The following is a 28,000-nucleotide window of genomic DNA, read 5'->3' on the forward strand; positions in this document are numbered from 1 at the left end:
TAATTAACACATTGTAATTCAACTATACTTCAATAAACAACTTTAAAAAACAAATAAATAAATATATATTGAACTGAACTAAAATAATCTGGATAGGAAGAAATTATGGTGGTCTCTAGAAAAAAATGTTATTTTTGCCAAAATATAAACACAGACAGTGGGCAATGAAAATGAGGTCTAAATGAATTCTTTATAAAAATAAAGGCACCTGAGCTTCCCTGGTGGCGCAGTGGTTGAGAGTCCGCCTGCCGATGCAGGGGACATGGGTTCGTGCCCTGGTCCGGGAAGATCCCACATGCCGCGGAGCGGCTGCACCCGTGAGCCATGGCCGCTGAGCCTGCGCATCCGGAGCCTCTGCTCCGCAACGGGAGAGGCCACAACAGTGAGAGGCCCGCATACCGCAAAAAAAATAAATAAATAAATAAAGGCACCTTACTCATCTTTCATTTCTGAAACAAGTGGAATTTAAGGAAGGACAAAAAGTAGTCTCCCTATGTTACAGATGGAGAAATTAGGGCTCTGGGAAGCTGGTTGCAAGCTATCCAGTGAGTGAAGGTTTAAGCTTTCCAGTATGGATTATGATTCTAACCAACGGGCCTGCCAAACATCCCTTTCTGGTAAACTGCACAATCTCCATAAACAGCCATCCTTCTAAAGCAGCTGGGCTTCCCTATACATTGAAACTCCACCAAATATTAAAACTAGTCACTGAGCCTGAGATCAGAAAGCAATCCAATTTACCCCTCTGTTTAATCCTATCCTTTCCTATTTCAGCTCCACTGGCCCTGGCTTGGAAGTAGGTGATCACATGCAGCTCATCTGGGATGGAGGAAGCTGGAAGGCAGGAAAAGATATAAATAAGCTTCCAAACCAGGATCTTCTGTGAACAGAAAACCAGTGCTTCCAGCATCACACATCAGCTAAAAGAGCTGAACCTCTCAACTCTTTACCCTGGCAGCTCCAAGTAGGGTTAAAAAAAAAAAAAAGAAAAAAGGAAGGAGAGAGGGAGGGAGGGAAGGAAGGAAGGGAGGGAAGGGAAGGGAAGGAAGGGAGGAAGGAAGGAAAGAGGGAGGGAGGAAGGAAGGAAGAAAGAAAAGGTACACTCCCACCCCCACCAATGGATGGGAATGGGGGCTACAGGCTGGGGAGCCCTCCATAACAGGGACTGATGGCATTTATCCCCACAGCAGGCTATCCCCTAGAGGCAGGCTCTGTCTTCATCACTGTCTGGGACCACTGCATCTAAAACAAGAACCTGCTGGGAAGATTTCAGGAGCTCCAGAAAGGAGGAGATCTCTCAGGTAGAAGGTGTCTCCCTAAGGTCCAGGAGGCATGTCCCTTGGGTTTAAAGGCACATTATTGGAGAAAAGACCCCCTGATGTAGAGAAGAAAGGAATCTCCTCTGGCACCAACAACAATGAAGTTTACTGGCTGAAATCATCCTGAATCTGGGGGAAAGAAGGAGCTTTATACATAAATCTCTTCTAGGTTCTCGTTCTCAAATCAGTTGATTGGCAGCTTCTCTCTTTCAGTCTCTTTAGCTCTTGGTTGAGTTGGTGGCTTGTAGAGCAGAAAAAGGAAGGGCTGGCAACAGTAGGGCAATGAACGTTGGAGGCTGGACCCCAGGAATCTGGGGTCACGTATTGTGGGTTGGCCTCAAGAGGTGAATGAGCTTCCTGCAGTGTTTGGTAGAGGCCAGCCTGGGACTGCTACGTGGCAGTAACTGATTCCCCAGAGAGAGCAAGGCTAATTTCTCACTGGCACCCAGGGACACCAGCACCTGTGGGATAGAGAGAGATGACAGAACATGACATGCAGAGGACTGTGATTTGGCCCAGCAATTCCCACTCTAGAAAAGGAAGAAAAAGAAAATGAGCTCTTGGGGACTCAAAATAGGTTGTGTGGGAGAAGACAGACCTTGGGGACAGGAATCACCAGGACCAGAGGTCTATTTCCATTCTCTTTGGTTACAGACCATGAAACCAAGGCACCAAAGGAACTATGCACTTGTCCCCAGGAAGAGGTAATAAATGCAGCAGTAAAACTAAGCCAAAAGGTGAGACTCCCAGCTGTGGATCTAGACCAGTGGGTCTGGACCTCCTTACCACCAAGAATCCCTTTTATTATTTCCCCACACGGACTGCCAAAAAACTCTAATGTATATCATAACCATCCTGTCAGAACCTCCCTTCTGCATGAACCACCCGATGCTGCCACATTGAACTATTATAATTTGGAGGTTTAGCTTTATCATAGGTAGACGTATGATTTTTCCATTGGGCTGTTTATATACTGAAAATTGAGCAGAAAAAAGAAAAAAACAGAGTAAAGCAGGTTAAGAACATGGGCTCTAGGAACTTCCCTGGTGGTCCAATGGTTAAGACTCCATGCTTTCACTGCAGAGGCCACAGGTTCAATCCCTGGTCAGGAAACTAAGATCCCACATGCCCTGTGGCACAGCCAAAGGAAAAAAAAAAAAAGAGCATGGGCTCTGGACTTAGACTCTTGAGTTCAAAAGTCCAATCCTACATATTAGCTTTGTAACTTGGACAAGTTATTAAATTCTTTGTGCCTCAGTTTCATTGCCTGCAAAATGAGAAGCAAAGCTTAAACCAGATAATAAAGGTAAAATGCTTAGCATGGTACTTTTCACATGGTAAGTGCTAAAAAAGATAGTTAGCGCCTTCATGGCCCTCAGAATGAAACCACTCTATACCTCAACGTCTAGTCTTCCCTCACCTCCCTCCTGCACAGCCTCCAGAAGAAAGAAACGCTGGTCCTTGAGATCCCAGGCATCTCCTAGCCCAATGGAGCCTTCTTCCAGGTCCCCTCCCTTCTCCAGGTGTGAAATGTTAGATGAAAAACTCATGACCAAGTCATGGCCCCTGGGTTTCCTGATCCCAGAGAAGGATACAGCTTGGGTTTCTAGATGTCCCAATTCCTTAAAGACTATCTCAGAAAAATGTTGTGAAAACCAGCCCCATCATGGTGATTCCAAAGTCCCCTCAGGTGTACCTGATGGATGCAGGGCTCCTGTTGGAGGCTCCGGAGGGCAACGAGGGCGGCCTCCTTCACATTTGGCTGGGGGTCTCCACACGCCACCTCTAGGAGCCGCTGGGGTACTTGGCACCGTAACAGCTCGTCCCCCAAACCCTCAGGCCCCAAGTTGCCCAGAGCTGATGCGGCATTGCGCCGGATACCAGCCTGAGGATCTCCAAGCAGCTGGGTCATACCGGGCACCGCAGCCGCCAGGGCAGGCCCCAGGGGACCAGCTTGGTAGGCGGCATTGCCCACAGCAAAGCTGGCACCACGCCGCACAGCAGGGTCTTTGTCTCCAAGCCCCAGCAGCAAAAGGTTGAGCAGTCCTAGCTGGCTCTGCAGGGCCCCACGCAGGGCTCCGCTGTGCTGGAGCAAGTGTCCCAGAAGCCCGTAAGTACGGGCCCGCACAGAATTCTCTGGGTGGCCCAGGAGGCTGCGCAGGGGCCGATAGGATTCATCGGGGCCAGCCAGGAGTTCTTGGATAAAGGACAAATGGTTGGGAGACAGTACCCGAGCGGTGTGGGCCAGGAGGGAGAGAAGGTCAGAGGTCAGCAGCGGCTGGTCACCCAGGAGGGCAGCTGAGAGGAATGAGATGGTGGTTGTAGGGCAGGCGGCTACTGTGCTCACAAACTGGTTGAGAGAGGGGGGCTCAGAGAGGGCCAGGCGTGTGAGCAGACTGATGGGCAGCTCGGCTTGTGTCAGTGGAAGATGGTGGCGGCAGACCTGGAGTAGGGGGAGGGGTGCAGGGAGAGGGAGAATACACTGCAGCAAGATACTGAGACGGAGCCCACAATCTGGGAGAGAGAAAAGCCAAACTCTGGTGAGAATACCACAGAAAGCCGGAAGACCTGAGCCACAGCACCGCACGTGAGACACAACGTGGAGCCCAGGAGAACAGGTCCTTCCCAAGTCCATGCCTTGCTCTGCAAGGACTTAGTCTCTCTGCTTCAGAGACCCGCTCACTGCTTAATGCCAACAATTTCCAAGGAAGTGATTCCCAGCTGAGGAGCTGAGTCTCCAGGGCCTAGACTAAGATATCTGCCCCACTGGGTTCCAAGTGAATCCAGATATCGGACTGATGGAGAGAAGAGGCACCAGCCCAGCTCCAACCACATGCCTCTGTTCAGGCCCGAATGCTTTCTCCACTCAACTCTTAGACCAAGCCAGGTGCTGCACTCCTACAGGGGCCTGCGAGAGCCCTGGAGCTGTCGGGAAGTGAATTTGAGTACACAGGGTTGGGCCACCTTCCTCTCCCACGTTCCTGCCTGGGTAGCTTCCCCAGTACCTGCAGCAGGTGGGCTGTGACTTCTGAGTCTGTGAGGTCAGCCAAGACACCTTCAAGGAGGTCAGCGTCCACATCCAGGGCGAAGGGGAAGCAGAGGAGCTGGCAGACAGAGAGCACCACAACGGGGAGAAACTCAGGCCCCTGAGGCCTAAGGAGGGGAGAGTGGAAGGATATACTCAGTCTGGTGCACCCACCCTTTAGCTTTCTTCCCCCGACTCTTCTCAAATTCCCTAGTCCAGCTCTCCTTCCCCAACCTCAGTAATCCCATTTCTTGCCTCATAGCTCAAGCTGTCAGCTCTTTCTCTCCTGCCTTCCCCTCCTCCTCCCCCCAACAGCCAACATTGAATTTTCTGGTCTCCCTCCTCTAGCTCCAACTCACGCCTGGGTCAGGTGATGCAGGAAGCTGGGCGAAAGCAGATGCTTCAGGGTGGACATGAGGATACTTCCACGCTGAGACAGGTGGCTCAGGCATAACTGGGGTTCCTGGGTAAAGGTGGCCATGGCCAGGCTCAGCAGGGCTGCCATGCCTGGAAACACCAAGAATGGAGACCCAGTGGAGCAGGCAAGAGGTCAGGATGCCACTGTGTCCCCAAAGCTCTCAGGGCTACCCCCTGTTCAGTCCCTTCCCTGTCCTTGAGCAGCTCCAGCACAGACTCTGCCACCCTCTCCCCAGGCGGCAGCAGCAGTAGCCACCTCCATGGGCTAACCCAGTTCTAGGCTGTTTCCCCTTGAAGAGGAATCAACACACTGGCCCGACAAGAGGGGCCGTGCTGTTGGAAAGATACCTTGGGGTGAGATCAGCGTCCAGTCTGGCTCTAGGCTTTGTGGACTGGACGGTGACAGCTCCTCTTCCTGTACAGATGCCCCCTCAGGGAGCCTCAGCACCATGGAGAAGCGGTGCCACAGAACGGTCCACATTTCTGAGCTAGCCACGACCCTTACTGGATTACCCTTCCCCTGCTAGAGACAAAATTGAATGAGGGTAAACGAGGAGGTCCAAGACAGGAGTCAAAACGCCTTTTTTCACTCTTGTCCCTGACCTATGAGGAAGAGGAGTCCCAGAAATAATTCCTTCTCTTTTCCCACCTAGGATTTCTCTGTTGTCCCAGTTCCCTCGCTTATCACATCTTAACCCCTGACCTCTCAACCCATGTGTATGTCTACTGGAAACCAGGGAATTACAACTTTCTTCCCACTGAATCCCAAGGGATGTAGCTGAATGGTTCCCCTTAAAGGGTCCGTACTGACAGCAGATGGGTCCCATTTAAGGCCATCACAGGCGGTGTGAGAGGAGAGGTGACTGTGTTGCTTCTTCCTTCCTATTGGCCAGTGGCTCCCCAAAGCAGCTCTCCTTACTTCCCATCCGTCCTAGGATGCAGCTGTACCTGGGTGAGCAGCTGCAGCAGAAGCATGAGGAGGCCATCATAGAATCCACAGCCACCTGGTGGAGTCAGCCGGACCTGTCGGAGAGAGGTAGGAGGAGAGCAGATCTGAGAGGGGTGAGGTGACCACACAGGCCTGTGCTCCCAACTCCAAGTCAGGCACAGGAGTTCTTCTTCAGCCTGGTGTAGTGGGGAGAGTTCTTTTGGACTTAGAAGTCTTGGCTCCTGCCTATTCGTTCAATGACTAACTCTGTCCTAAAGACACACAGTCAGTAGGGTGAGCAGGCAGACAAACCATTAGAGTTTAGGAAGATGCTTTTGCTACACGAGAGGCTGTGAGTGAGGGCTGTGGAGAGGGAACGGGACACAGCTGAGAGTGCTAACTCTGCCTCCTGGAGGTAGGAAACTGATGGGATTAAAAGTTTAAAAGGGAGATGAGGGGGAGTGAGGGAGATGCAAGAGGGAAGAAATATGGGGACATATGTATATGTGTACAACTGATTCACTTTGTTATAAAGCAGAAACTAACACACCATTGTAAAGCAATTATACTCCAATAAAGATGTTAAATAAATAAATAAAATTAAAAAAAATAAAATAAAAGGGAGATGAGGAAGGGAGAGGTCAAAGCTCCCATAAAGGCAGGTCGTGAGAGACCACAGTGAACTTTGGAAATGTTAATTCTTTGGTGGAGCAGGATTAGAGAGCCCAGAGGGAACAGATGAGCTTTGAGTAGCCTGCTAACCAATTTAGACATTAACCCAGAAACCGTGGGAAGCCACTGAGGACTTACACAAGCTCCACATGGGCGAGATTTTTGTGTCTCTCCTTTCACTACTGTATTCTCAAAGCCGAGAATAGTGCCTGGTACTCACTATTATATTTATGTGTGAAATAATTACTGGTTGAACAAATGGGCAGGTTTTCCTTTAAGAAAGCTCACTTTGGTGGCAGTGAAGAAAATGGACTGGAGAGGAGAGAGGCTGGAAGGGAGATCCTTCAGGAGGCAAGTGCCAGAGGGAGGGAGGGAGAGAGAGAGAGAGAGACACAGACACAGACACAGACACAGACACACACACACACACACACACACACAGACACACAGACACACACACACACACACACACACACACACACACACACACGCTGCCTCCCCCTCCCCCTCCCCCATCAGAGGTCCTGCAAGTTAACAACAAACCTAAAGCCCTAACAGTCTGGACTCAGAGGGATCTATTATCCGAGGGCAGAAGGATAGGACAGGAAAGACGCCTTGATTTTCTCACACTCCTTAGTTTACTCTAGGCTTGCTGGCATTTCAGTCTTTCTCCCTGAATGCAGATCTTATTTGACTCAGAGAAAATGCGTGTCTGCATTCCCTGGTAGAGCTCACCTCCGCAGGGGCGGACAGGGCATGTGTGGCAGCTGCAATCCACTCCACAGGCTGGAGGTCAAAAGTCACCCCTTGCTGACCAAGCTGTCCCAACAGACAGGCTGCTGCGCTCTGTGGAGAGTTAGACAAGGTGGCGGAATGTCCGCATCTGAATGGTACTCGGGACAGGCAGAGAGGATTTATTTCTTTGTCCTGGTCCAGAAGAATGCCTCACAAACAGCTGCAAATTAGGAAATGACTCTCCTGCTTGCAGAAGGGTGGGATGATAGGGTGAAAAGTGGAGGAAGATGAAGGTTGAAAACTCACCACAAGAGAGACGACGTGTGAATGGGTAAAGACAGTAGCAACCTCACTGCCTAGCTTCTCCATTCTGGAATAAAGAGATACATCAAGGCTGCTGCCCTCACAGAAACCCTCACAACCTCTGTCCCAATCCCTCCTAAGGATAGGCTGTAGGGTGTCACTCCCCACAATCCATGTCTGGGTGAGCTATGTGGGTGGAAGATTTCAGTGGAGAGACGCTGCTTTATGACTCACCCAGAAGGCAGATCTTGGAGGTGAAGGACAAGAAGGGAGAGGAGGTACAGTGTCACTTCAGCAGACTCTTCCCAATCCACTACCTTTACCTACAAAGGAAACCCGAGATACCAGAGGCTCCTCTGATTGAGATGGTGGGGCCCCCAAGAGATGCCCACTCGTGCTGCTGGCCTACCTTGCCCTGGACCAACTTCCACAGTGACTCCAAGGCCAGGGGCTCTTGCCCTAGAAGACGGCACAGGGGCTCACTGACGTGGCAGCAGGAGTAGAGAACCTAAAGGGAGTGGGAAGGAGTCTGTCAGGGAGGCTCCTAGATTGAAAGGCTCCTAGATTGAAAGGCTCAGCTGAAAGCAGGCTAGCCTCTCGACAGATCTAGTATCCACAACTAGGGATATTAGAGAAATTCAGGCCACTTGTGCCTCTTGCTGAAAGACTGTGAGATGTGGACACTTCTCGATTCTGCTGAGGACTGGCTGACAGTAGGGCCATCTCAGCTGAACAATTTTAAAAGCAGAAAGGGGTCCTCCAAGGGGGGAGTCTCTCATTTCTCTCAGTGTCTCTTTCTCTCTCTCTTAGTCCTTGGGGTAAAAAAGAAGTCTGAAAGGCCAAGAGTTAATAGGCAGGCAGTACCTTGAGAAGGTGTAGGCACAGGATGGGATCCTGCAGGCCAGAGATGAGGGATGACCTCAGTTGGTTGCTGTCTTCAGTGAGTTGGTTTGCCAAATGCCGGGAGATCTGTAGAGACATACCTGAAGACTCAATCCCATTCCCATTATTCCAATCCCATTCCTCTCATATCTCCAACTAATCAGGACTCTCAACCCCCTGCTAGCCACTCTTCCCCAGATTCACCCGGAACCTCAGCCCCCATTCCATTCCCAGTCTTTATGGCCAGTGGAGAACCAAAAGGCAAGGCCTAGTTAAGTCCCACTGCCGGCAGGAAAGTGCCGGGAGGAAAGTGTTGCTAGCCAAAAGGGAGCAGGAAATCTGAATCTTGAACCCTTGAGGAAGCATCACTGGTGGCTTCAGATCAGCTACCCCCCCACACGGGCAGTTTGTCACTGAGCTCTCTAATCAGCTGGCCAAGGGCTCTGGGATTTTGGCTACATCATGTTCTACAAGTGGCTCAAACCTAGTGGGAGCATCTGTTTCTGGAAGTACTGAGTAAAGGGAGGCATAAAAGCTTGTTTTTCTGCCTTTCTGAAAAGCTGGGCCAGCCTCCCCTACTCTGGCAACAGGGAGGACAGGAACAAAAAAATTGTAGCTCAGACCTGCTCCTTGGCTTCCCAGCAGCCAGGTAGCCCCACAGGAGCAGTGCATAAGGCTGCCAGTGCCGAGGACAGGGCTCCAGGCAGATCCTCACTCTGCTCCCGAAGCAGCTGGCTCACCTCGGGGGCTCCTGCGAGAAAGGCAAAGAACGCAGGAAGGCGTTGGTTGTTTAAGATTCCCCATTCTTTCTCTCAGTTCATAGTTATTTAACACTCACTAAATGACAGGCCTATTCTAGGTAATGGCAGGAGAAAGAGCAGAGCTGGACCTACTCAACAAGTAGGTTGAGAGAACCTTACCTTCCCATTCCAGTTACCTGGGGGGCTGTGGAAAGGGAGCTGTGGAACTGTCAAGCCATGAAGGAGCCCGTCCAACACAGCCCGCTGTGTGGTCATCAGGCTGGAGTAGAAAGCTCTGGAGATGGTCCAGCTGTTCCCATCCATGGCTTCACACAGAACAGTAAAGCACTAAGGGAGACAAGGCAGGGTTAACAGCAGGCACATCAGAAAACTGACTGGACTTAGCATAAGGAGCAGGAGTGCCCGGAGAACCTGAGAAAGGAGGAGAGAAACCCAGGGGGACCAGCTGATGGATTCTTAAGGATTCCTCACACAGAAAGTGCCATATATCTGCCTTCACATTTCAAGGACAGGAATTTTAGGTGTCAATCCTTTTATTCTGATCAGCTGCTCCCTAGATGATGTTTCTCAAAGTATTATCTGTGGACCCTGAGTATAAGAATTCCTGGGGATTCATGGGTCTTTCCCAACCCAGTCTTATTGATTCAGAATTTTGAGAGGTGGGGAATTTATTCCAAACTCCCCATGCTACTCAGTGCACAGTGACATATGAGAAGTGCTGACCAATAATGTGAGTCACTACTGGCCAAAATGTACGTTAGATGTTAAAAGTTTCCTTACCGGAAAGGGTGAGGGATGTTAAAATGGGCTCTCAGAAGAGAAGAGACTGGGCTTCCCTGGTGGCGCAGTGGTTAAGAATCTGCCTGCCAATTCAGGGGACACGGGTTCGAGCCCTGGTCCGGGAAGATCCCACGTGCTGGGGAGCAACTAAGCCCAAGCACCACAACTACTGAGCCTGTGCTCTAGGGCCCGTGCTCCACAACAAGAGAAGCCACTGTAATGAGAAGCCCGCGTACCGCAGCAAAGAGTAGCCCCCGCTCGCCGCAACTAGAGAAAGCCTGTGTGCAGCAATGAAGACCCAATGCAGCCAAAAATAAATAAATTTATTTAAAAAAAAGAAAAGACTGAATGGACTGCTAGCTGCTAGCTGGAAGTAGGAATGTAGCCCAAATCTGTGCTCCCAGTTTCCAGTCTGAACAACGTCCAGGCAATTTCTTCCCTCCTTGAACATGTTCCTCTCTGTCTCCTCTGAGATCAGTCAGAACTCAACTATTTTCTCTTTCAAGCCTCCCTTCCCATCCCTCACCTCCAGAGTCCAGGAGAGAGAACCCACATAGGTTACTAGTCTGTAGGACAAACAAGATTGGGAATACTAGCTGATCTGTAAGTCTATTCAAGAAGAAATACTTCTATTTGTGGTTCCCTAAAATAGGCCACACTGCTTAATGCCTCTGGGCTTTAATATAGGTTGCTCTTTCTACCCGGAATGTCCTCCCGACTTTCCTGCCTCATCCACCTGGCAAACTTCTGTTCATTCTTCAAATCCTAGCAGAGATGATTTCCTCCTTCAAGATTTCTTCTATGACTCTTAGGGACTTCCCTGGCGGTCCAGTGGTTAAGACTCCATGCTTCCACTGCAGGGGGCACGGGTTCAATCCCTGGTCAAGGAACTAAGATCCCACATACTGCGTGGGGGTCCAAAAAAAAAAAAGATTTCTTCTATGACCCTCCAAGTAGTGTTAGTCTTCTTCAGTGGTGCTTCTACATTTTACATGAAGTTCTAATGTACTTTTCACACTGTTGTCCTTGATCACATCTCTCCTATTAGACTAGCCCTGATCCCTTGAAGATGGGGACTTTCTCTTACTCAGATGGCATATGACACATAGCTGGCATTCAACAAACATTTGTTGTATTACCTCGATCTAACCCTACAGAGCCATAAGAAAGAGGATGGGAGAAACACAGGGAAAACCACAGACAGAAATCTGGAAGGAAGGGCAGATTACCATAAGGCTGTCCCTCCGCAAAGTCTGCTCAGAGTCATCTGGTTGGGCCAGTAGTTTCCCCAAGAGCTCCAGAAAGAGGTTGGCAGCTTCCTGAAATACCTGTAGGCTAGGAAAAAAATGAGTCCGTGGTTTCTTCTCATCTCTCTACTAAAAGCCCACATGTTGTGAATGGGTCCGTTCAGGGCAGGTAGGAGAATCTCTGCAAAGGAACACATCAGAGTGCTCTCTCTCCTCTCCCCTCACACACACACACAGTTGCACATACATACCTCCAGGCCTCTTTGTCATTTTCTCTAGCTTATTCACACCCTGAGCCTTCCATTTAGTGTGACTGCTAACGCTTAGAACCTGAAGTTCCGTGCGCAAACTTGGAGGTGTCTCGGGGTCCTTAAGAGGACTAGGTGGACTCTAAGAGGTCACTCAGCTGACCCCTAAACCTGGCACAAATCATGGCTTCTCCTTACTTAGCCTCTTCCTAATGGGGATGGGAAGAAATGGGGGTAGAAACTGAAGCCAAACTGGCCAACAGAGCAAAATGCCTCTCATCCCACCTGTCACCTGTCTGGCTCCTCTCCAGATTGAAGGTGCAGGCAAAGTAGGCCTGAATCACAGCCATCAGGTCCCGTAAGAAGGTCCCATACCAACGCTGCTGCCAGGGAAGAGGACAGAGAGTTAGGGCAACGTAGGGGATGGAAACAAAGACTAAGGGAAAAGTGTGTCAGACATCCAGTCAGGCTGAGCAAACAGAAAGGGACAGAGGGAAGAGGGTGTTTGGACAGAGAGAGGAGATCCAGAGGTAACAAAGTGGCGGCCGACAGGCTGTAAACAGCCAGAAAATGTGTCTTGTTTGGGCCTGAACAGCATTTTGGAGTTTAGGAGGTTCTATTTTTCAAAATAGCTCAAATTCTTCTCTAAATTCCTTAAAAACTCTCAAGACTAACACTCATCAGCAGAGTGCAGCTTCCAGCCGCCAAGCCTTGGCCACATTAAACATTTCTGCATTCCGGTCTTTCAGCTCAGCTGCGTCGGGACACAGCACAGGGACGTGGACACTGAGACTCACTCCTAGCTCTCCCGCTTATCATCTCCATTACCACTGACAAGGCAGTGCCCGTGTGTGAGTTAGTTAATCTCTGAATTTCAGTACCCTGCTCTATAAAATCAGGCCTGTAAAGCCTAGGATTTTACCTTTCAAAACACAGTGCTCTGGGCATCCCTGGTGGCGCAGTGGTTGAGAGTCTGCCTGCCAATGCAGGGGACGTGGGTTCGTGCCCCAGTCCAGGAAGATCCCACATGCCACGGAGCGGCTGGGCCCGTGAGCCATGGCCGCTGAGCCTGCGTGTCCGGAGCCTGTGCTCCGCAACGGGAGAGGTCACAACAGTGAGAGGCCCGCGTACCGCAAAAACAAACAAACAAACAAAAAAAAACACAGTGCTTTAAATATTGGGAAATTGCACATAAAAATCTGGATTTCTAGCTTTTCTTGGAAAACTGCAGGATCTGGCACCACTGAGCCCGTATTCCCCCCTAACAACAGTGAGCTGGCGCTGAGGAGAGGATGCCCCGTTCCGACTGAGCACGAGATCTCAGTTTCTCACATTCCCACTGATTCATATAGTCACACACAGTCTACTTCACTGATGACATTATCTGCCTGGCCTCGGAAGGCATGAGAATTTGCAATTCATGATCTACTAACTAGAGAGGAGGAGAAGAAAAGAAAAGGCAGTTGGGCCAAATAGAGATGGCAATTCAAAGAAAAGAAGTGCAAAGAGAAGAAATTCTGCTAAGTCTTGAGAGGCTCCTGGCACAGCGCTTACCTGCTGGATACTGCTGCTCTCCTGGCTGTGTCGGAGGAGGCTGAGCAGCAGCCGGGGCAGCCCTGCCCCTCGGCAGAAGGAGTACAAGGAAACAGAGTCACCACCGCAGCTGGACAGAAGACTGCTCAGGACCCGGAGCACAGGAAGGATATGGGAAGCGCCCTCCAGCACGCCTTTCAGGATCTGGGTGACACAAGGGAAAGAGACAGTAATCGATATTATGAGAGGTAAAAGAAGGAAAGTCACAGATACCAAGTGTCCCCAAGATGTTGACAAAGCAGACCAAATGTTCTCATTCCTTTCTTTGGGAATCTAAAACCCAGAAAAGGAGAACAAAGAAACAGGGAAAGTGTACCAGGAAAGGGGAATATAGATGGCCAGGTCACCTGACTTAGAGGTGACCAAACCGGGGGGAGGGGGGAACACCTCCCCTCAGTCAGTGACAGACCCAGTGACATTCCTATCTGCTCCCTCCCTTCTCCAGCCCTTCACCTTAAAACAAAATGAAACCACACACACACATTTCTGAAAATTAAAAACAATGGGCACAAAACAATGTTGCTCAACTCCAGATAGACAAAACAATATTATTCAACTCTAGATCAGGGGTTGACAAAATATGACCTGCAGGCCAGATCCTACCTACCACTTATTTTTATACAGGACAGTATTATATTTTTAAATGGTTATTTTTTAAAAGGTTATTCTTCAAAAGAAGACTAACGTTTACATCAAGTGCTTTACAATATGCTACTCACTGTTCTGAATCTGTTCATTTATTTACTCACTTAATTTTTACAATAACCCCAGTGATTGTAAAGTAAATACAATTACCCATTTTATAGACGAGGAGACTGAAGCTTCTAGATAGGTTAAGTAAGTAGTCAATAATCACACACAGTAGTTTGGCTGGAATTCTAACTCAGAAAGTTTTACCCTGGAGGCAGAGTTGTTAACCTCTTTCCCCACTGAAAAATTATCCAACACAAGGAGGACAGATAAGGGCCAAAAGAGAGGTGCAGGGTGCCAAGGTAATTAAAGAGCGAAAGGAGAGTCTTTTCAACAAATGGTGCTGGGATGATTACATAACCACATGCGAAAAGATGAACTTATATCCCTACCTCACGATATATACAAAAATCAACTCATAATGGGTCAGAGACCTAAATGTCAGAGCTAAAAGTCTAGAAAGCTTTTTTTTTACGCGGGCCTCTCACTGTTGTGGCCTCTCCTGTTGCGGAGCACAGGCTCCGGATGCGCAGGCTCAGCGGCCATGGCTCATGGGCCCAGCCGCTCCGCGGCATGTGGGATCTTCCCAGACCGGGGCACAAACCCGTGTCCCCTGCATCGGCAGGCAGACTCTCAACCACTGCGCCACCAGGGAAGCCCTAGAAAGCTTTTAGAAAAAACACAGGAGAAAATCTTCAAGACTTTGGGTTTAAAAAAGATTCTCAGATACACCACCACAAGTATAATCCACAAAGGAAAAAAATGGTAACTGGACTTCAAAATTTAAAACCTTTGTGCTTCAAAAGACATTCTTATGAGAATAAAAAGACATATTAGAGACTGGGAGAAAATATTTGCAAATCATACATCTGATAAAGGTCTTGTATCCAGAAGATACAGAGAATTCTTACAACTCAAGTAGAAAACAACCCAACTTAAAAATGAGCCAAAGAAATGATTAGATATTTCACCAAAGAAGAAATATTAATACAAATGTCTGATAAGCACATGAGAAGATGCTCACATTAGTCATTAGCAAAATGTGAATTAAAATGGCAATGAGATACTATTTCACACTCTCTAAAATGACTACACTCAGACAGACAGACAGTAATACATGTTGGCAAGGAGGTGGAGAAATGAGGACCCTCATACATTGCTGGTGAGAATGTAAAATGGTGCAGCCACTTTGGAAAATAAATAGTCCAGCAGTTTCTTAAAATCTTAAACATAAATTTACTATATGCCCCAGCAATTCCACTCCTATGCATACACCCAAGAGAAATGAAAACATATGTCCACACAAAGGCTTCCTCATGGATGTTCAAAGCAGCATTATTCATAAAAGCCAAAAACTGGAAACAATCCAAATTTCAATCAATTAGTGGAATGGATAAACAAAATGTGATATATCCGTACAGCAGAATATTAATCAGCAATGAAAAGGAATTAAGTATTGATACACGCTACAACATGAATGAACCTCAAAAACATTATGCTAAGGGTTTCCCTGGTGGCGCAGTGGTTGAGAGTCCGCCTGCCGATGCAGGGGACACGGGCTCATGCCCCAGTCTGGGAAGATTCCACATGCCGTGGAGCGACTGGGCGCGTGGCCATGGCCGCTGAGCCTGCGCGTCCCGCAATGGGAGAGGCCACAACAGTGAGAGGCCCGCGTAGCGCAAAAAAAAAAAAAAAAAAATTATGCTAAGAGAAAGGAGTCAGACACAAAGACTATACATTGTATGATCATATTTATATGAAATGTTCAGAAAACACAAATATAATAGACAGAAAGTAGTCTCCTGTTACTAGGAGTGGGAATGATAATTAACTGTAAATAGTTAAGAATCATCTTATTGGGGTGATGAAAATATTCTAAAACTGAATTATGGTGATGATTTCACAACTTGGTAAATTTACTAAAAATTATTTTTTAAAACTTTAAAGAAAAGGGACTTCTTTCCAGTGGTAAACAATCTGCCTTCCAATGCAGGGGATGCGGGTGCGATCCGTGGTCGGAGAACAAAGATCCCACATGCCGCGGGGCAACTAAGCCCACGCGCCACAATTTCTGAGTCTGTGCGCCTCAATGAGAGAGCCCACGTGCTGCAAACTACAGAGCTCACGCGCCCTGGAGCCCACACGCCACAACTAGAGAGAAGCCCGCTGGCCGCAACGAAAGATCCCACATGACACAACTAAGACCTGACGCAGCCTAAATAAATAAATAAAATTAAAAAAAAAAAAAACTTTAAAGAAAAGAGAGAGAGATGCACGCAACATACTTCGGTGAGTTCCCAGGAAAGAAGATCACCATTTCAGAGACACAAGGAAAGGCTTTGTAGGAGAGAATACTAATTATGAACACCAATTAAGCAAGACGTTATCCCCTAAAAAAGAATCTCATTCTTCTCATTAGTATACCTGCATTAGAAAATATTACACACTTAAATTGTTACATATTTTTAATTTTGTCAAAAATTTTGTGGAAATGTGTCTTCTCTCATTATAGAAGTCGTTACATGATATCCTCCATTTCTTCCTCTTGGACAACAGTGCCTAAAAAAGTTCCACCAGAAAGTTTGCTGATCCCTGCTCTAGAGGAATACTTTTCCCTTCAGAAAGAAAAACTCAAGGTCTGCTCTTTCTGTATTACTAAAGGAGGTTGGCAAATCTCCTTGAATTGAACAGACGGAGTGAAAGAGAATAGGAAAGGGACAAACTTCCTTTCTCCTTATGTCAATCAACGTTTTTTAATGCCTCATCTGTGAAAACAGTCTCCAGTTTCATCCATGGTATGCTTCTGCTGGTTACCTGCCCTCCAGCCTCATGCAGCTGACTCTGGATGCGCTGGCAGAAGTCGGGATTGCACAGCAGGGCGAGAGGGGCCTTCAGTTGGACGGGCACAGGCTCAGTGGTCTCTAGCAGGTGCCGCCACTCAGCATCATCGTTGCCTGGCTCCTGAGGCATCAGGGAGTGAAGGAGGTCAGGAGGAGTGTGTCAGGTTCAAGGGTAGTAGCTCCCAACCTGGGGAATCATGAAGTAACTGCAAAAGGCCAGTGACTCCTTTGGCACAGATGTATTTTTTTCAGCCACCCGTTTAAAAAGGTAGAGTTGGCAGTAAATGAGGGGTCTTGAAAAGTCTCTTGGAGAACACTGGCAGGTGTGCATAAAAAGACACCTAGAAAGATACCCACTGCGTGGTTTATAATAAAAAAAATTGGAAACATCATAGAGCCAGTCAGTAAGGGAATAATCAACCATGGCACATACATATTAGGACATACTAAGAAGTTGTTAAAAAGACTGTAGTACTGACAATGCATCACTTATGTAGTGTGCCCACCAAAAATGCATGACTCGAATCTAATTATGCAAAAGTATCAATTTGAGGAACATTCTACAAAATAACTGACCTGTGCACCTAAAAACTATCAAGCATGAAAGACAAAGAAAGAGTAGGAACGGTTTCAGATTAAAGGAGACTAATGAAGCATAACAACTAAATGCAATGCTTAACACTGGATTGGATTGTGGACTGGGGGAAAAACATGTTTTTGCTATAAAGAACATTACCAGAGCAATTGGCAAAATCTAAATATGGACTGTAGATTAAGTAACAGAAACATATCAGTGTCAAATTCCTGACTTCTATAATTGCACTGAGGTGGTGCAAGTGCATCACCTTGATCCTAGCAAATACGCACTAAAGTACATTTGGCAGTAAAGGGGCATGTCTGCACTTACCCTAAAATGGTTCAGAAAGATGATGTGTCCATATATAGAGAAAGAGAACCATAAAGCAAATGTGGCAGAATTTTAACAATTGGTGAATCTGGGTGAAAGGGTATATAAGAATTCTTGGTTCTATTTTCACAATTATTATTTAAGTTTGAAATGTTTTCAAAATAAAAAGTTAAAACCTTAAAAAAACAAACGATTGAAGTAGATGTAGAAAGATCTCTAGAACAGATCATGTAAGAGATGCATGAGGCAAAACGATACGTATGGTATGAACTCAGTAATGTAAAAACAGCCAAACTATATATTCTATGTGGACATATATATAAATATATGTAAAAGCACAAAAAGTTAGGAAGGAGACGGACACCTCTGGGACTGAAATAAGGTTCAAGAGGGACTTTCCTTTTTACTTATGTACTCCAATTTTTGATAATTAAATGTTCAGATACTATGCAATTAAAATCTATAAATAATAAGAAAGCAATTTTTAACACAAAGGGAGTTATTCCTTGGAGGGTTGGGAATCACTGTTCTAGAAAACATCTACCAAGACCCAACATCCCATGGCAGGGACAAGGCCAGGAGGAGCCCCTAGGTCTCACCTCATTTTCTAGGTCCACTGCATCAAGGCTCTGCTGGCCCACCACCTCTGGCCTCAGCTCTGGGAATGCTTGCTCACAATCCTGGGTGATCCAGTTTTCCCTGCTAGAGGAAGCAGGGAGTAAGATGAGTTCCAGACCTGTGAGGCTTAGAGTTCATGAACTTGTCCCTCCCTCTACATCCAGGATAGGAATGAAAAATAAGCCATATAGGATTGGCTAGAGGACACCTCCTTCTAGGATCTGGCCAGGACAGGATAGGTCCACTACACGCATATCCTTGACTGCCCTCCCACTTTGGATCTTCTTCTCAAAGCTACCTTGGCGGTTTTCACCTGTAGCTCTCAACTCAAATAATCTTCCATTTTGCGTGGAGATGATTCTTTCCTTTTCAGTTAATGAATCAATACAACTGAGACATAGAGAAAGGAAAGTTTCCACGTTTCCTGATGAATCAGGAAAGTATCAATACCTGGAATTAGGGTTCAGGCACCCAGGACTCAAGACTCCCAGGGCCCTGTCTACATTTAGGCAGTAGTGAGTGACAGGGACCATGCTGTATTTGCTTTGACTGGAGCCAAAGATCTGCAAGCGACCTCATCCTATAAATCCCTGGTTCTACCCTCCTCACCAAGGTGCAGGGGGAGCTTCTCCAGCCCTCCACTCAGCCCAGCTGCTCTTCATTTCTGAGCCTAAGACCCCAGTCAAGAGGCTTGGTTCCTGAGGAGTGGCCTTTAGTCTGGGCAGAGAGGCTGTGCCAGAAGCCACCTTGCTGGTCCTGTCCTCTTGCTCGAGGGCAGGTCCTGTGTTCTGGTGTTTCTGCGGTAAATGAGACACTGAGTCAGAACTACTTGGTTGTCATAAGGCACTATGAATCCTATTCGTGGCCCTTTCCCAACCCTAGAAAGTCACCCTCCTTCTCCAACTCCCCCAGTCACTAGCCTGGCTATGTCATACATGCCCTTCTGCCCCACACACCTTCTGCTTGGCCTCCTCAGCCATGTGCTTATAGGCTTGCCGCAAGATGCGAGATCGATTGCCCTTGGGGGCCAGACGATGCGCCTGTTGGTCCTTTAGGACCTGAAGTTCTGGGGGTAAGCGACTGGTGAATGGGGTACCCAAATCTGGGCCTGCTGACTCGGTTAATACTGCAAGGAGAGAAGAGGGGGACAGGTGATCACACTGGAGCTGCACCACTGTTTCCATTTGGCCAGAGACAACTTCAGCATCTCCAGGCTTCTGTGGAAGGAGACCCTTTTGACAAAGTGACAAAGAGGGACTGGGGTTACAAGGGAAGTGGCAAGGGTCATGCAAAGGGCTAGGGAGAAAATTCAAGCTGGTGGGGAAAAGAACATATGTTGGATCCAGACGTTGGGGTCAGGGGTTGCATTGGGTAGAGTACTAGGGAAGTGCAAGAGCCCTGGGAACCCTAAGGACTCACTGATGACACGACCAGCAATAAAGGGATGATGTAACAGGTCTGGCCAGGACAGACGCTGCCGGGGGTCCTTGGTGAGCAGTCCCTGAAGGAAATTCTGTGGAGAGAAAGATACCCCATCAGCCTTCACTTCTCCACAGGCTCTCTCAAACTCATCAGAATCGGCCAACCAAGACTCCTGAGTGCATTCTTACAACAGACTGGCTGGTCTTAATCACGCCCTCTCTAATCCTATCCTTAGGCCTCATTTCCCTGGCTGAAATCATGAACAGACCTCACTGCCTCACCTTCTGGGGAGCCCCAATTCCTGTCCATGGACATTTTGGAACCCCAAAAGTAAAACCAGAAATCTCAATGTCAACAGCTTTGTGAAGAAGTGAAAAAAAACGAAGAGAAAGAGAGGGATGTCATCTTCACAATCATCTTCAGAAAGCAAACATTCAAGGGGGTCCCAAACTGCTCACTTTGCCCTCCCTTTGACTGTGGTTTGTTTGTGCTGGGTAGGAACAAATGCACTTACAGTTAAAAGCACACTCACACGCATAAGTCATTGTGTAAAGATGTGTTTGGGAGCACTCAAAAACAAATCTTTCAGCAAGTCTTCAGATGGTGGAGGGGTGGGGAGACTGTCTGAAAAGGGTACATCTGTTATAAGGTGTCCTTGGGGAAATCCTCAATTGGGCCTGAAATAGGAATAGAAGGTACTAGTAGATTACAACCCTTGTTCTAAAACAAGGTGATCATTACACCTTGGCTCTTGCTGGAGATACCTGCATGTCTGCCCTAAGGGAGAATGTATATCTTATGTATATCACCCAATTATGCTTCCTTTGTTTAGGTTCTTTTTGATAATTATTTGGGCCACCCCCAGCTAAATAGGTTGGGGAGAAACTTGTCTCTTTTCATCTTAGATAAAATAAAGGAAAGTTATCATGAGGTTTTACCCTGGGAGAAGGCTGCATTTAAATTTTATTGAAGGCTCAAATCTTGCCCTAGATGAAAAATAAAAAAGGTCAATTCCTTTTCCTCCCTCCCCCCACCCCCACCCCGGCCTGCTGAGATTTAACTGCAAAAGACAGGCACCATCTCTATCCTCTGCCCCTAATCAGTGAGCTAGCCCCATCAGCTATGGCCATTTGGATATCTAAAGATTCTTTCAGGAAGAGGACAGCTGTGTTGGCAAATCTGGAAATCATTCGGCCATTGCATCTGATAGGAAATTAGTAGAATAGAGTGTGTGTAAAGGGACCAATATCTGTTTCTGGTGTCTTGAAATTACCTCTCCATTTTGATAAAGGACAGCCTGACCCAAGGAGGGGCTGCTACTCCCAAGTTGGGCACACCTTAGATCACCCTCCCAGAATAAGGCTCTGCAGTACAAAAGCAAGGCAGCTTGCCCCAGCTCCTGCATTAATTAAGTAACTGCAAAGTGCAGCCCCAGCTCTGGAAAAAAATTGTGGAAAAGGGAACAGGGCAGAGGGAGACAGGTTTCTGATGCAAAAGCAGTCTTTCAGTATTCATCACCTTGAAGCAAGGACTAATGGTGGGGGGCCAGCGCACAGGGTCCTTGAGAATTTGGCTGACCAGCTGAAAGATGCTCGTGGTATAGAAGGGAGGAGTGCCCACTGCCAGCTCATACAGTATGCAGCCCACAGACCAGAGGTCCGCGGTGTGGTCGTATGGTCGTTCCTCCACCAGCTCTGGAGACATGTAGAGTGGTGTGCCTTTAATGGATGTCAGCACCATCGTGTTGGTGCTCATAGCCCGGGCAAATCTGCAGTAGATGATGGAATCAAAATGGAAAAAGAAGATATTCAATAAAAACAAGAGAGACTTCCCTGGCGGCCCAGTGGTTAAGATGCTGTGCTTACACTGCAGGGGGGCGCAGGTTCGATCCCTGGTCGGGGAACTCAGATCCAGCATGCAGTGGGGCAGGGCCAAAAATTAGATAGATAAATGAATAAATAATAAACACTAGAGCTGGTCACTGTGTGAGATAGATAGACAGATAGACAGATAGAGAAATAGAGAAATAATAAACTCTAGAGCTGGTCACTGCTACCTATCACTGTGCGAGATATCCCCAACCTGAACAAACAGACCATCTTCCAAGACCCAGCAGGAATCCCAGTCTCCAGCTCAGGTTCTAAAATGAGGCCCAAGGAACTCAAGCATATGATCTAAGGCTCCTTGCAGAACTGGAAGCAGAGACAGAAGGTCAGGCACCTCACCCAAAGTCACAGAGCTTTATGCCACCACCCTTGGCAAGGAGGATGTTCTGAGGCTTCATGTCTCGGTGGAGGATGCGGTGGGAATGCAGATAGTACAGGGCTGACACCAACTGGGCAGCAATGGCCTGAACCTAGGGGTCAAACAGTCAGGTGAGAGGAAGAAAGGAGAAGTCAGCGGAAGGAGTCTGCTGATGAGCCCAAAGACTCCACCCTAATACTACTACTGATGTGAACTTCTCTTCCTTCCCTTTCTTCCAGAGCTTCACAAGATACCTTCCTTAGTTCTTGCTCCCCTATTCATTCATTCTTTCATTTGTTCATTCATTCGTTCAAGGAAAATTTATTGAGTCTCACTAACTGCATGACCACATGCAAATTATCTTATGGCTCTCAGATTCATCATCTACCCATAAGGCGACAATAATGATACTACTTATTTCATAGGATCATTGTGAGGATTTAAATGAGTTAAAGCATGTAAAGTAACGTATTGCTCAGAATGGTGCCTGGCACTTAGCATTCAATATATATTAGCTGTTATTAAATAAGACAAAGTCCCCTCTCTCAAGAGAAGTAGCCAGACAAACAAACAAGACTGACAAAACAAGTAAGATGATGGCTTACAAATAATGATGAATGCTTGGAAGGAAACAGAATGTTGTGACAGGAAGTCCTGAAGGGGGCCTACTTGCTAGAGTACAGAGAAATCCCTAGAATGAATATGGCTGGAGAATGTCTTCAACCAAATCCTACGGCTAACCACTGTGCCTTGGTGGTGCATCCTGCCTTAACCACAACGCTTATCCCTTCCTGCCTCTCTGGTACCACCACACTGGGCCTTCTTACCTAGAGGTGCCTAACAATAACAACAGCATTAAAAATAGCTAGATATATTGAACACTTGTGTCAGGCACTCTTTCAAACACTTTACAGGAATTAACTCATTAATCTTCACAATAGCCTTATGAGGTAGACATTATTATTATTTCCATTTTAAAATGAGGAAAGTGAGGGCAGACAGCAGAAGCAAGAAGAACTACAATCCTGTAGCCTGTGGAACAAAAACCACATTCACAGAAAGATAGACAAGATGAAAAGGCAGAGGGCTATGCACCAGATGAAGGAACAAGATAAAACGCCAGAAAAACAACTAAATGAAGTGGAGATAGGAAACTTTTCAGAAAAAGATTTCAGAATAATGATAGTGAAGATGATCCAGGAACTCGGAAAAGTAATGGAGGCAAAGATCAAGAAGATGCAAGGAATGTTTAACAAAGATCTAGAAGAATTAAAGAACAAACAAAAGAGATGAACAACACAATAAATGAAATGAAAAATACCCTAGAAGGGATCAATAGCAGAATAACTGAGGCAGAAGAACGGATAAGTGACCTGAAAGACAGAATGCTGGAATTCACTGCTGCGGAACAGAATCAAGAAAAAAGAATGAAAAGAAATGAAGACAGCCTAAGAAACCTCTGGGACAATATTAAATGCAACAACATTCACATTATAGGGGTCCAAGAAGGAGAAGAGAGAGAGAAAGGACCTGAGAAAATATTTGAAGAGATAATAGTTGAAAACTTCCCTAACGTGGGAAAGAAAAGGAAATAGCCACCCAAGTCCAGGAAGTGCAGAGAGTCCCACACACGATAAACCCAAGGAGAAACACGCCGAGACACATAGTAATCAAATAGGCAAACATTAAAGACAAAAAAAATTATTGAAGGCAGCAAGGGAAAAACGACAAATAACATACAAGGGAACTCCCATAAGGTTAACAGTTGATTTCTCAGCAGAAACTCTACAAGCCAGAAGAGAGTGGCATGATATACTTAAAGTGTTGAAAGGGAAGAACAACAACCAAGATTACTCTACCCGGCAAGGATCTCATTCAGATTTGATGGAGAAATCAAAAGCTTTACAGACAAGCAAAGGCTAAGAGAATTCAGCACCACCAAACCAGCTCTACAACAAATGCTAAAGGAACTTCTCTAAGTGGGAAACACAGAGAAGAAAAGGACCTACAAAAACAAACCCAAAACAATTAAGAAAATGGTCACAGGAACATACATATCGATAATTACTTTAACGTGAAAGGAATAAACGCTCCAACCAAAAGACACAGGCTTGCTGAATGGATACAAAAACAAGACGCATATATATGCTGTCTACATGAGACCCACTTCAGACCTAGGGACACATACAGACTGAAAGTGAGGGGATGGAAAAGGATATTCCATGCAAATGGAAATCAAAAGAAAGCAGGAGTAGCAATACTCATACCAGATAAAATAGACTTTAAAATAAAGAATGTTACAAGAGACAAGGAAGGACACTATGTAATGATCGAGGGATCAATCCAAGAAGAAGATATAACAATTATAAATATATATGCACCCAACATAGGAGCACCTCAATACATAAGGCAACTGCTAACAGCTATACAAGAGGAAATCGACAGTAACACAATAATAGTGGGGGACTTTAACACCTCACTTACACCAATGGACAGATCATTCAAACAGAAAATTAATAAGGAAACACAAGTTTTAAGTAACACAATAGATCAGATAAATTTAATTGATATTTATAGGACATTCCATCCAAAAATAGCAGATTACACTTTCTTCTCAAGTGTGCACGGAACATTCTCCAGGATAAATCACATCTTGGGTCACAAATCAAGCCTCAGTAAATTTAAGAAAACTGAAATCATATCAAGACCACAACGCTATGAGATTAGAAATCAATTACAGGGAAAAAAACCATAAAAAACACAAACGCATGGAGGCTAAACAGTATGCTACTAAATAACCAAGAGATCACTGAAAAAATCAAAGAGGAAATCAAAAAATACCTAGAGACAAATGATAATGAAAACATGACGATCCAAAACCTATGGGATGCAGCAAAAGCAGTTCTAAGCGGGATGTTTATAGCAATACAAGCCTACCTCCAAAAACAAGAAAAATCTGAAATAAACAATCTAACCTTACACTTAAAGGAACTAGAGAAAGAAGAGCAAACAAAATGCAAAGTTAGCAGAAGGAAAGAAATCATAAAGATCAGAGCAGAAGTAAATGAAATAGAAACAAAGAAAACAACAGCACAGATCAATAAAACTAAAAGCTGGTTCTTGAGAAGATAAGCAATATTGATAAACCATTAGCCACACTCATCAAGAAAAAGAGGGAGAAGACTCAAATCAATAAAATTAGAAATGAAAAAGAAGTTACAACAGACACCACAGAAATACAAAGCATCCTAAGAGACTACTACAAGCAACTCTATGCCAATAAAATGGACAACCTGGAAGAAATGGACACATTCTTAGAAAGGTATAACCTTCCAAGACTGAACCAGGAAGAAATAAAAAAATATGAACAGACCAATCACAAGTAATGAAATTGAAACTGTGATTAAAAATCTTCCAACAAATAAAAGTCCAGGACCAGATGGCTTCACAGGTGAATTCTATCAAACATTTAGAGAAGAGCTAACACCCATCCTTCTCAAACTCTTCCAAAAAATTGCAGAGGAAGGAACACTCCCAAACTCATTCTATGAGCCCACCATCACCCTGATACCAAAACCAGACAAAGATACTCCAAAAAGAAAATTGCAGACCAATATCACTGATGAATACAGATGCAAAAATCCTCAACAAAATACTAGCAAACAGAATCCAACAGCACATTAAAAGGATCATATACCATGATCAAATGGGATTTATCCCAGGGATGCAAGGATTCTTCAATATACGCAAATCAATCAATGTGATACACCATATTAACAAACTGAAAAAGAAAAACCATATGATCATCTCAATAGATGCAGAAAAGCTTATGACAAAATTTAACACCCATTTATGATAAAAACTCTCCAGAAAGTGGGCATAGAGGGAACCTACCTCAACATAATAAAGGCCAAATATGACAAACCCACAGCAAACATCATTCTCAATGGTGAAAAACTGAAAGCATTTCCTCTAAGATCAGGAACAAGACAAGGATGTCCACTCTCACCACTATTATTCAACATAGTTTTGGAAGTCCTAGCCATGGCAATCAGAGAAGAAAAAGAAAGAAAAGGAATACAAATTGGAAAAGGAGAAGTAAAACTGTCACTCTTTGCAGATGACATGATACTATACATAGAGAATCCTAAAGATGCCACCAGAAAACTACTAGAGCTAATCAATGAATTTGGTAAAGTTGCAGGATACAAAATTAATGCACAGAAATCTCTTTCATTCCTATACACTAATGATGAAAAATCTGAAAGAGAAATTAAGGAAACACTCCCATTTACCATTGCAACAAAAAGAATAAAATACCTAGGAATAAACCTACCTAGGGAGACCAAAGACCTGTATGCAGAAAACTATAAGACACTGTTGAAAGAAATTAAAGATGATACCAACAGATGGAGAGATATACCATGTTCTTGGATTGGAAGAATCAATATTGTGAAAATGACTATACTACCCAAAGCAATCTACAGATTCAATGCAATCCCTATCAAGTTACCAATGGCATTTTTTTACAGAACTAGAACAAAAAATCTTAAAATTTGTATGGAGACACAAAAGACCCCGTTGCTCCACAACAGGAGAGGTCACAAGAGTAAGAGGCCCATGTACCACAAAAAAAAAAAAAAAAAAGAACTAAATGTAAGACTGGACACTATAAAAACTCTTAGAGGAAAACATAGGAAACACACTCTTTTTTTTTTTTTTTTTTTTTTGCGGTACACGGGCCTCTCACTGTTGTGGCCTCTCCCGTCGCGGAGCACAGGCTCCGGACACGCAGGCTCAGCGGCCATGGCTCATGGGCCCAGCCGCTCCGTGGCATGGGGGATCCTCCCGGACCGGGGCACGAACCCGTGTCCCCTGCATCAGCAGGCGGACTCTCAACCACTGCACCACCAGGGAAGCCCACAAGATCTTTTTTGATCCACCTCCTAGAGTAATGGAAATAAAAACAAAAACCAAAAAAAATGAGGAAAGCGAACAAAGAGAAGTTAAAGTAACTTGCCCAAGAAGATCAGGCTACAAAGTGGCAGACCCAACCTTTGTATTCAGAGATTTGGGTTCCAGCGTTCACATGCTTTACTGTCACACCACACTGCCTCTACATATACCTAGACTCTTATATTTTACTTGGGAGTTTTCAAACTGGAGACTCTCAATGCCCTCAGCTCTCAGTCCTTAAACTGAGAAGAGGTCATGGGTAGAAGAAGTTTGAGCCAGGAATACCTGCTCTTCGGGAAGTTTTCCATCATCTTCTAGGATTTGAAAAAGCTCTCCCTCAGCATAGTCTGTCACCACCACCACCTGCAGGGAGAAGACAATGATACTAATGGCTCCACATTTATGCATTTTGAGGATGGGAAATTCCTGGTACCCTTCTTGGCGAGAGGTGACCCAAAACCAAAGCGCACCTCTTTGTCAGTCTCAAAGCTGTCAAGCATATGCACAATATTGGGATGCCGCAGACCCCGCATGATTTCAATCTCTCGTTGCAGATTCCTCAGCTCTTTCTCCGAGCGTCCCAATTTTGGAATGAACTTCAGGGCCACCACCTGTCAGTGGTAAGGTCAAGAGTCAAGGCCTAACCACACTATTGAAACATTAGCCTCAAAGCTCCAGAACTCAGACTTCAGATTGTTTGAGCAATTCTCACTATACTTGCTAGTCTCCCACTCGACTTTCCCCATGGTACCCTGGCCTTACCCAGGTTTCCCCTGCTCTCACCCTAGGAGGAAAGAGCCTCTGCCAGATAGATCCCTTTGGTGTATTTTGGGAAAAGAACTGGATAAAGAACTCAAGATTTAAGGGATTTAGGGGAAAGGGAAGGAAGAAAAAATGAAGAGGGAAGAATAGAGTTCAGGTGGTTTATCCCTTCCTTCATGGTATGATAGATAATAATATTAATAATAATTATAATTGCTGTTTACTAGGTGCCAAGCACTGCTCTAAGTTATTCAGTGTGACATCACACTTAATCCTCATACCCCAATAAGACGCTGTTCTATTTTCATTCTATAGATGAGGAAACTGAGACATAGAGAGGTTGAGTAACTTGTCTATAGTTCTAAGGCTAGAAAGTGGTGGAGCTGCGATTTGAACCCAAGTAATCCAATTTCAGAGCTCATATTTCATAAGTATGAAGGAATCAGTGTCCTACGAATACAGGTCAGTATTCTGGCCCCATTCTCCACTGGAGTTGAGGGTGTGGGATACCACCCAAGAGATATCCCTCTTTGTTCACCACCTGAGCGCTGTATTTTCTTCGACCCTTGTACACCCTCCCGAAAGAGCCTTCTCCAATCATCTCCAACACGTGGTACTTTTCCATGACAGAGATTTCAGGATCCCTCAGAA

General features: G+C 45.8%; 1 protein-coding gene across 3 annotated transcripts; it reads right to left on the reverse strand.

Annotated features, from left to right (window-relative positions):
- Nucleotides 1–235: 235 nt before the first annotated feature.
- On the reverse strand, nucleotides 236–27,995 carry STK36 (serine/threonine kinase 36; the record flags this gene model as incomplete). 3 transcript variants are annotated; one of them, XM_082658410.1, is made up of 26 exons in its annotated part: nucleotides 236–1,780; nucleotides 3,016–3,762; nucleotides 4,325–4,472; nucleotides 4,704–4,851; nucleotides 5,110–5,284; nucleotides 5,710–5,784; nucleotides 7,097–7,207; nucleotides 7,403–7,466; nucleotides 7,634–7,722; nucleotides 7,809–7,907; nucleotides 8,264–8,368; nucleotides 8,905–9,032; nucleotides 9,219–9,369; nucleotides 11,052–11,157; nucleotides 11,603–11,700; nucleotides 12,872–13,054; nucleotides 16,415–16,561; nucleotides 17,947–18,046; nucleotides 18,575–18,762; nucleotides 18,922–19,091; nucleotides 19,385–19,478; nucleotides 20,906–21,155; nucleotides 21,613–21,743; nucleotides 26,873–26,950; nucleotides 27,058–27,198; nucleotides 27,891–27,995. In XM_082658410.1, the coding sequence occupies 26 exons, from the start codon at nucleotides 27,972–27,974 to the stop codon at nucleotides 1,637–1,639; spliced, it is 3,954 nt and encodes a 1,317-aa protein (XP_082514536.1). In that variant the 3' UTR covers nucleotides 236–1,636. The 3 variants fall into 3 exon arrangements, with proteins under 3 accessions (XP_082514536.1, XP_082514535.1, XP_082514534.1); XM_082658409.1 differs by having other exon boundaries at nucleotides 5,710–5,721; nucleotides 27,891–27,974; XM_082658408.1 differs by having other exon boundaries at nucleotides 5,110–5,281; nucleotides 27,891–27,974.
- Nucleotides 27,996–28,000: the final 5 nt, after the last annotated feature.

This window comes from Grampus griseus, assembly GCF_964374135.1.
Source record: "Grampus griseus genome assembly, chromosome: 7".
Classification (NCBI taxonomy): domain Eukaryota; kingdom Metazoa; phylum Chordata; class Mammalia; order Artiodactyla; family Delphinidae; genus Grampus; species Grampus griseus.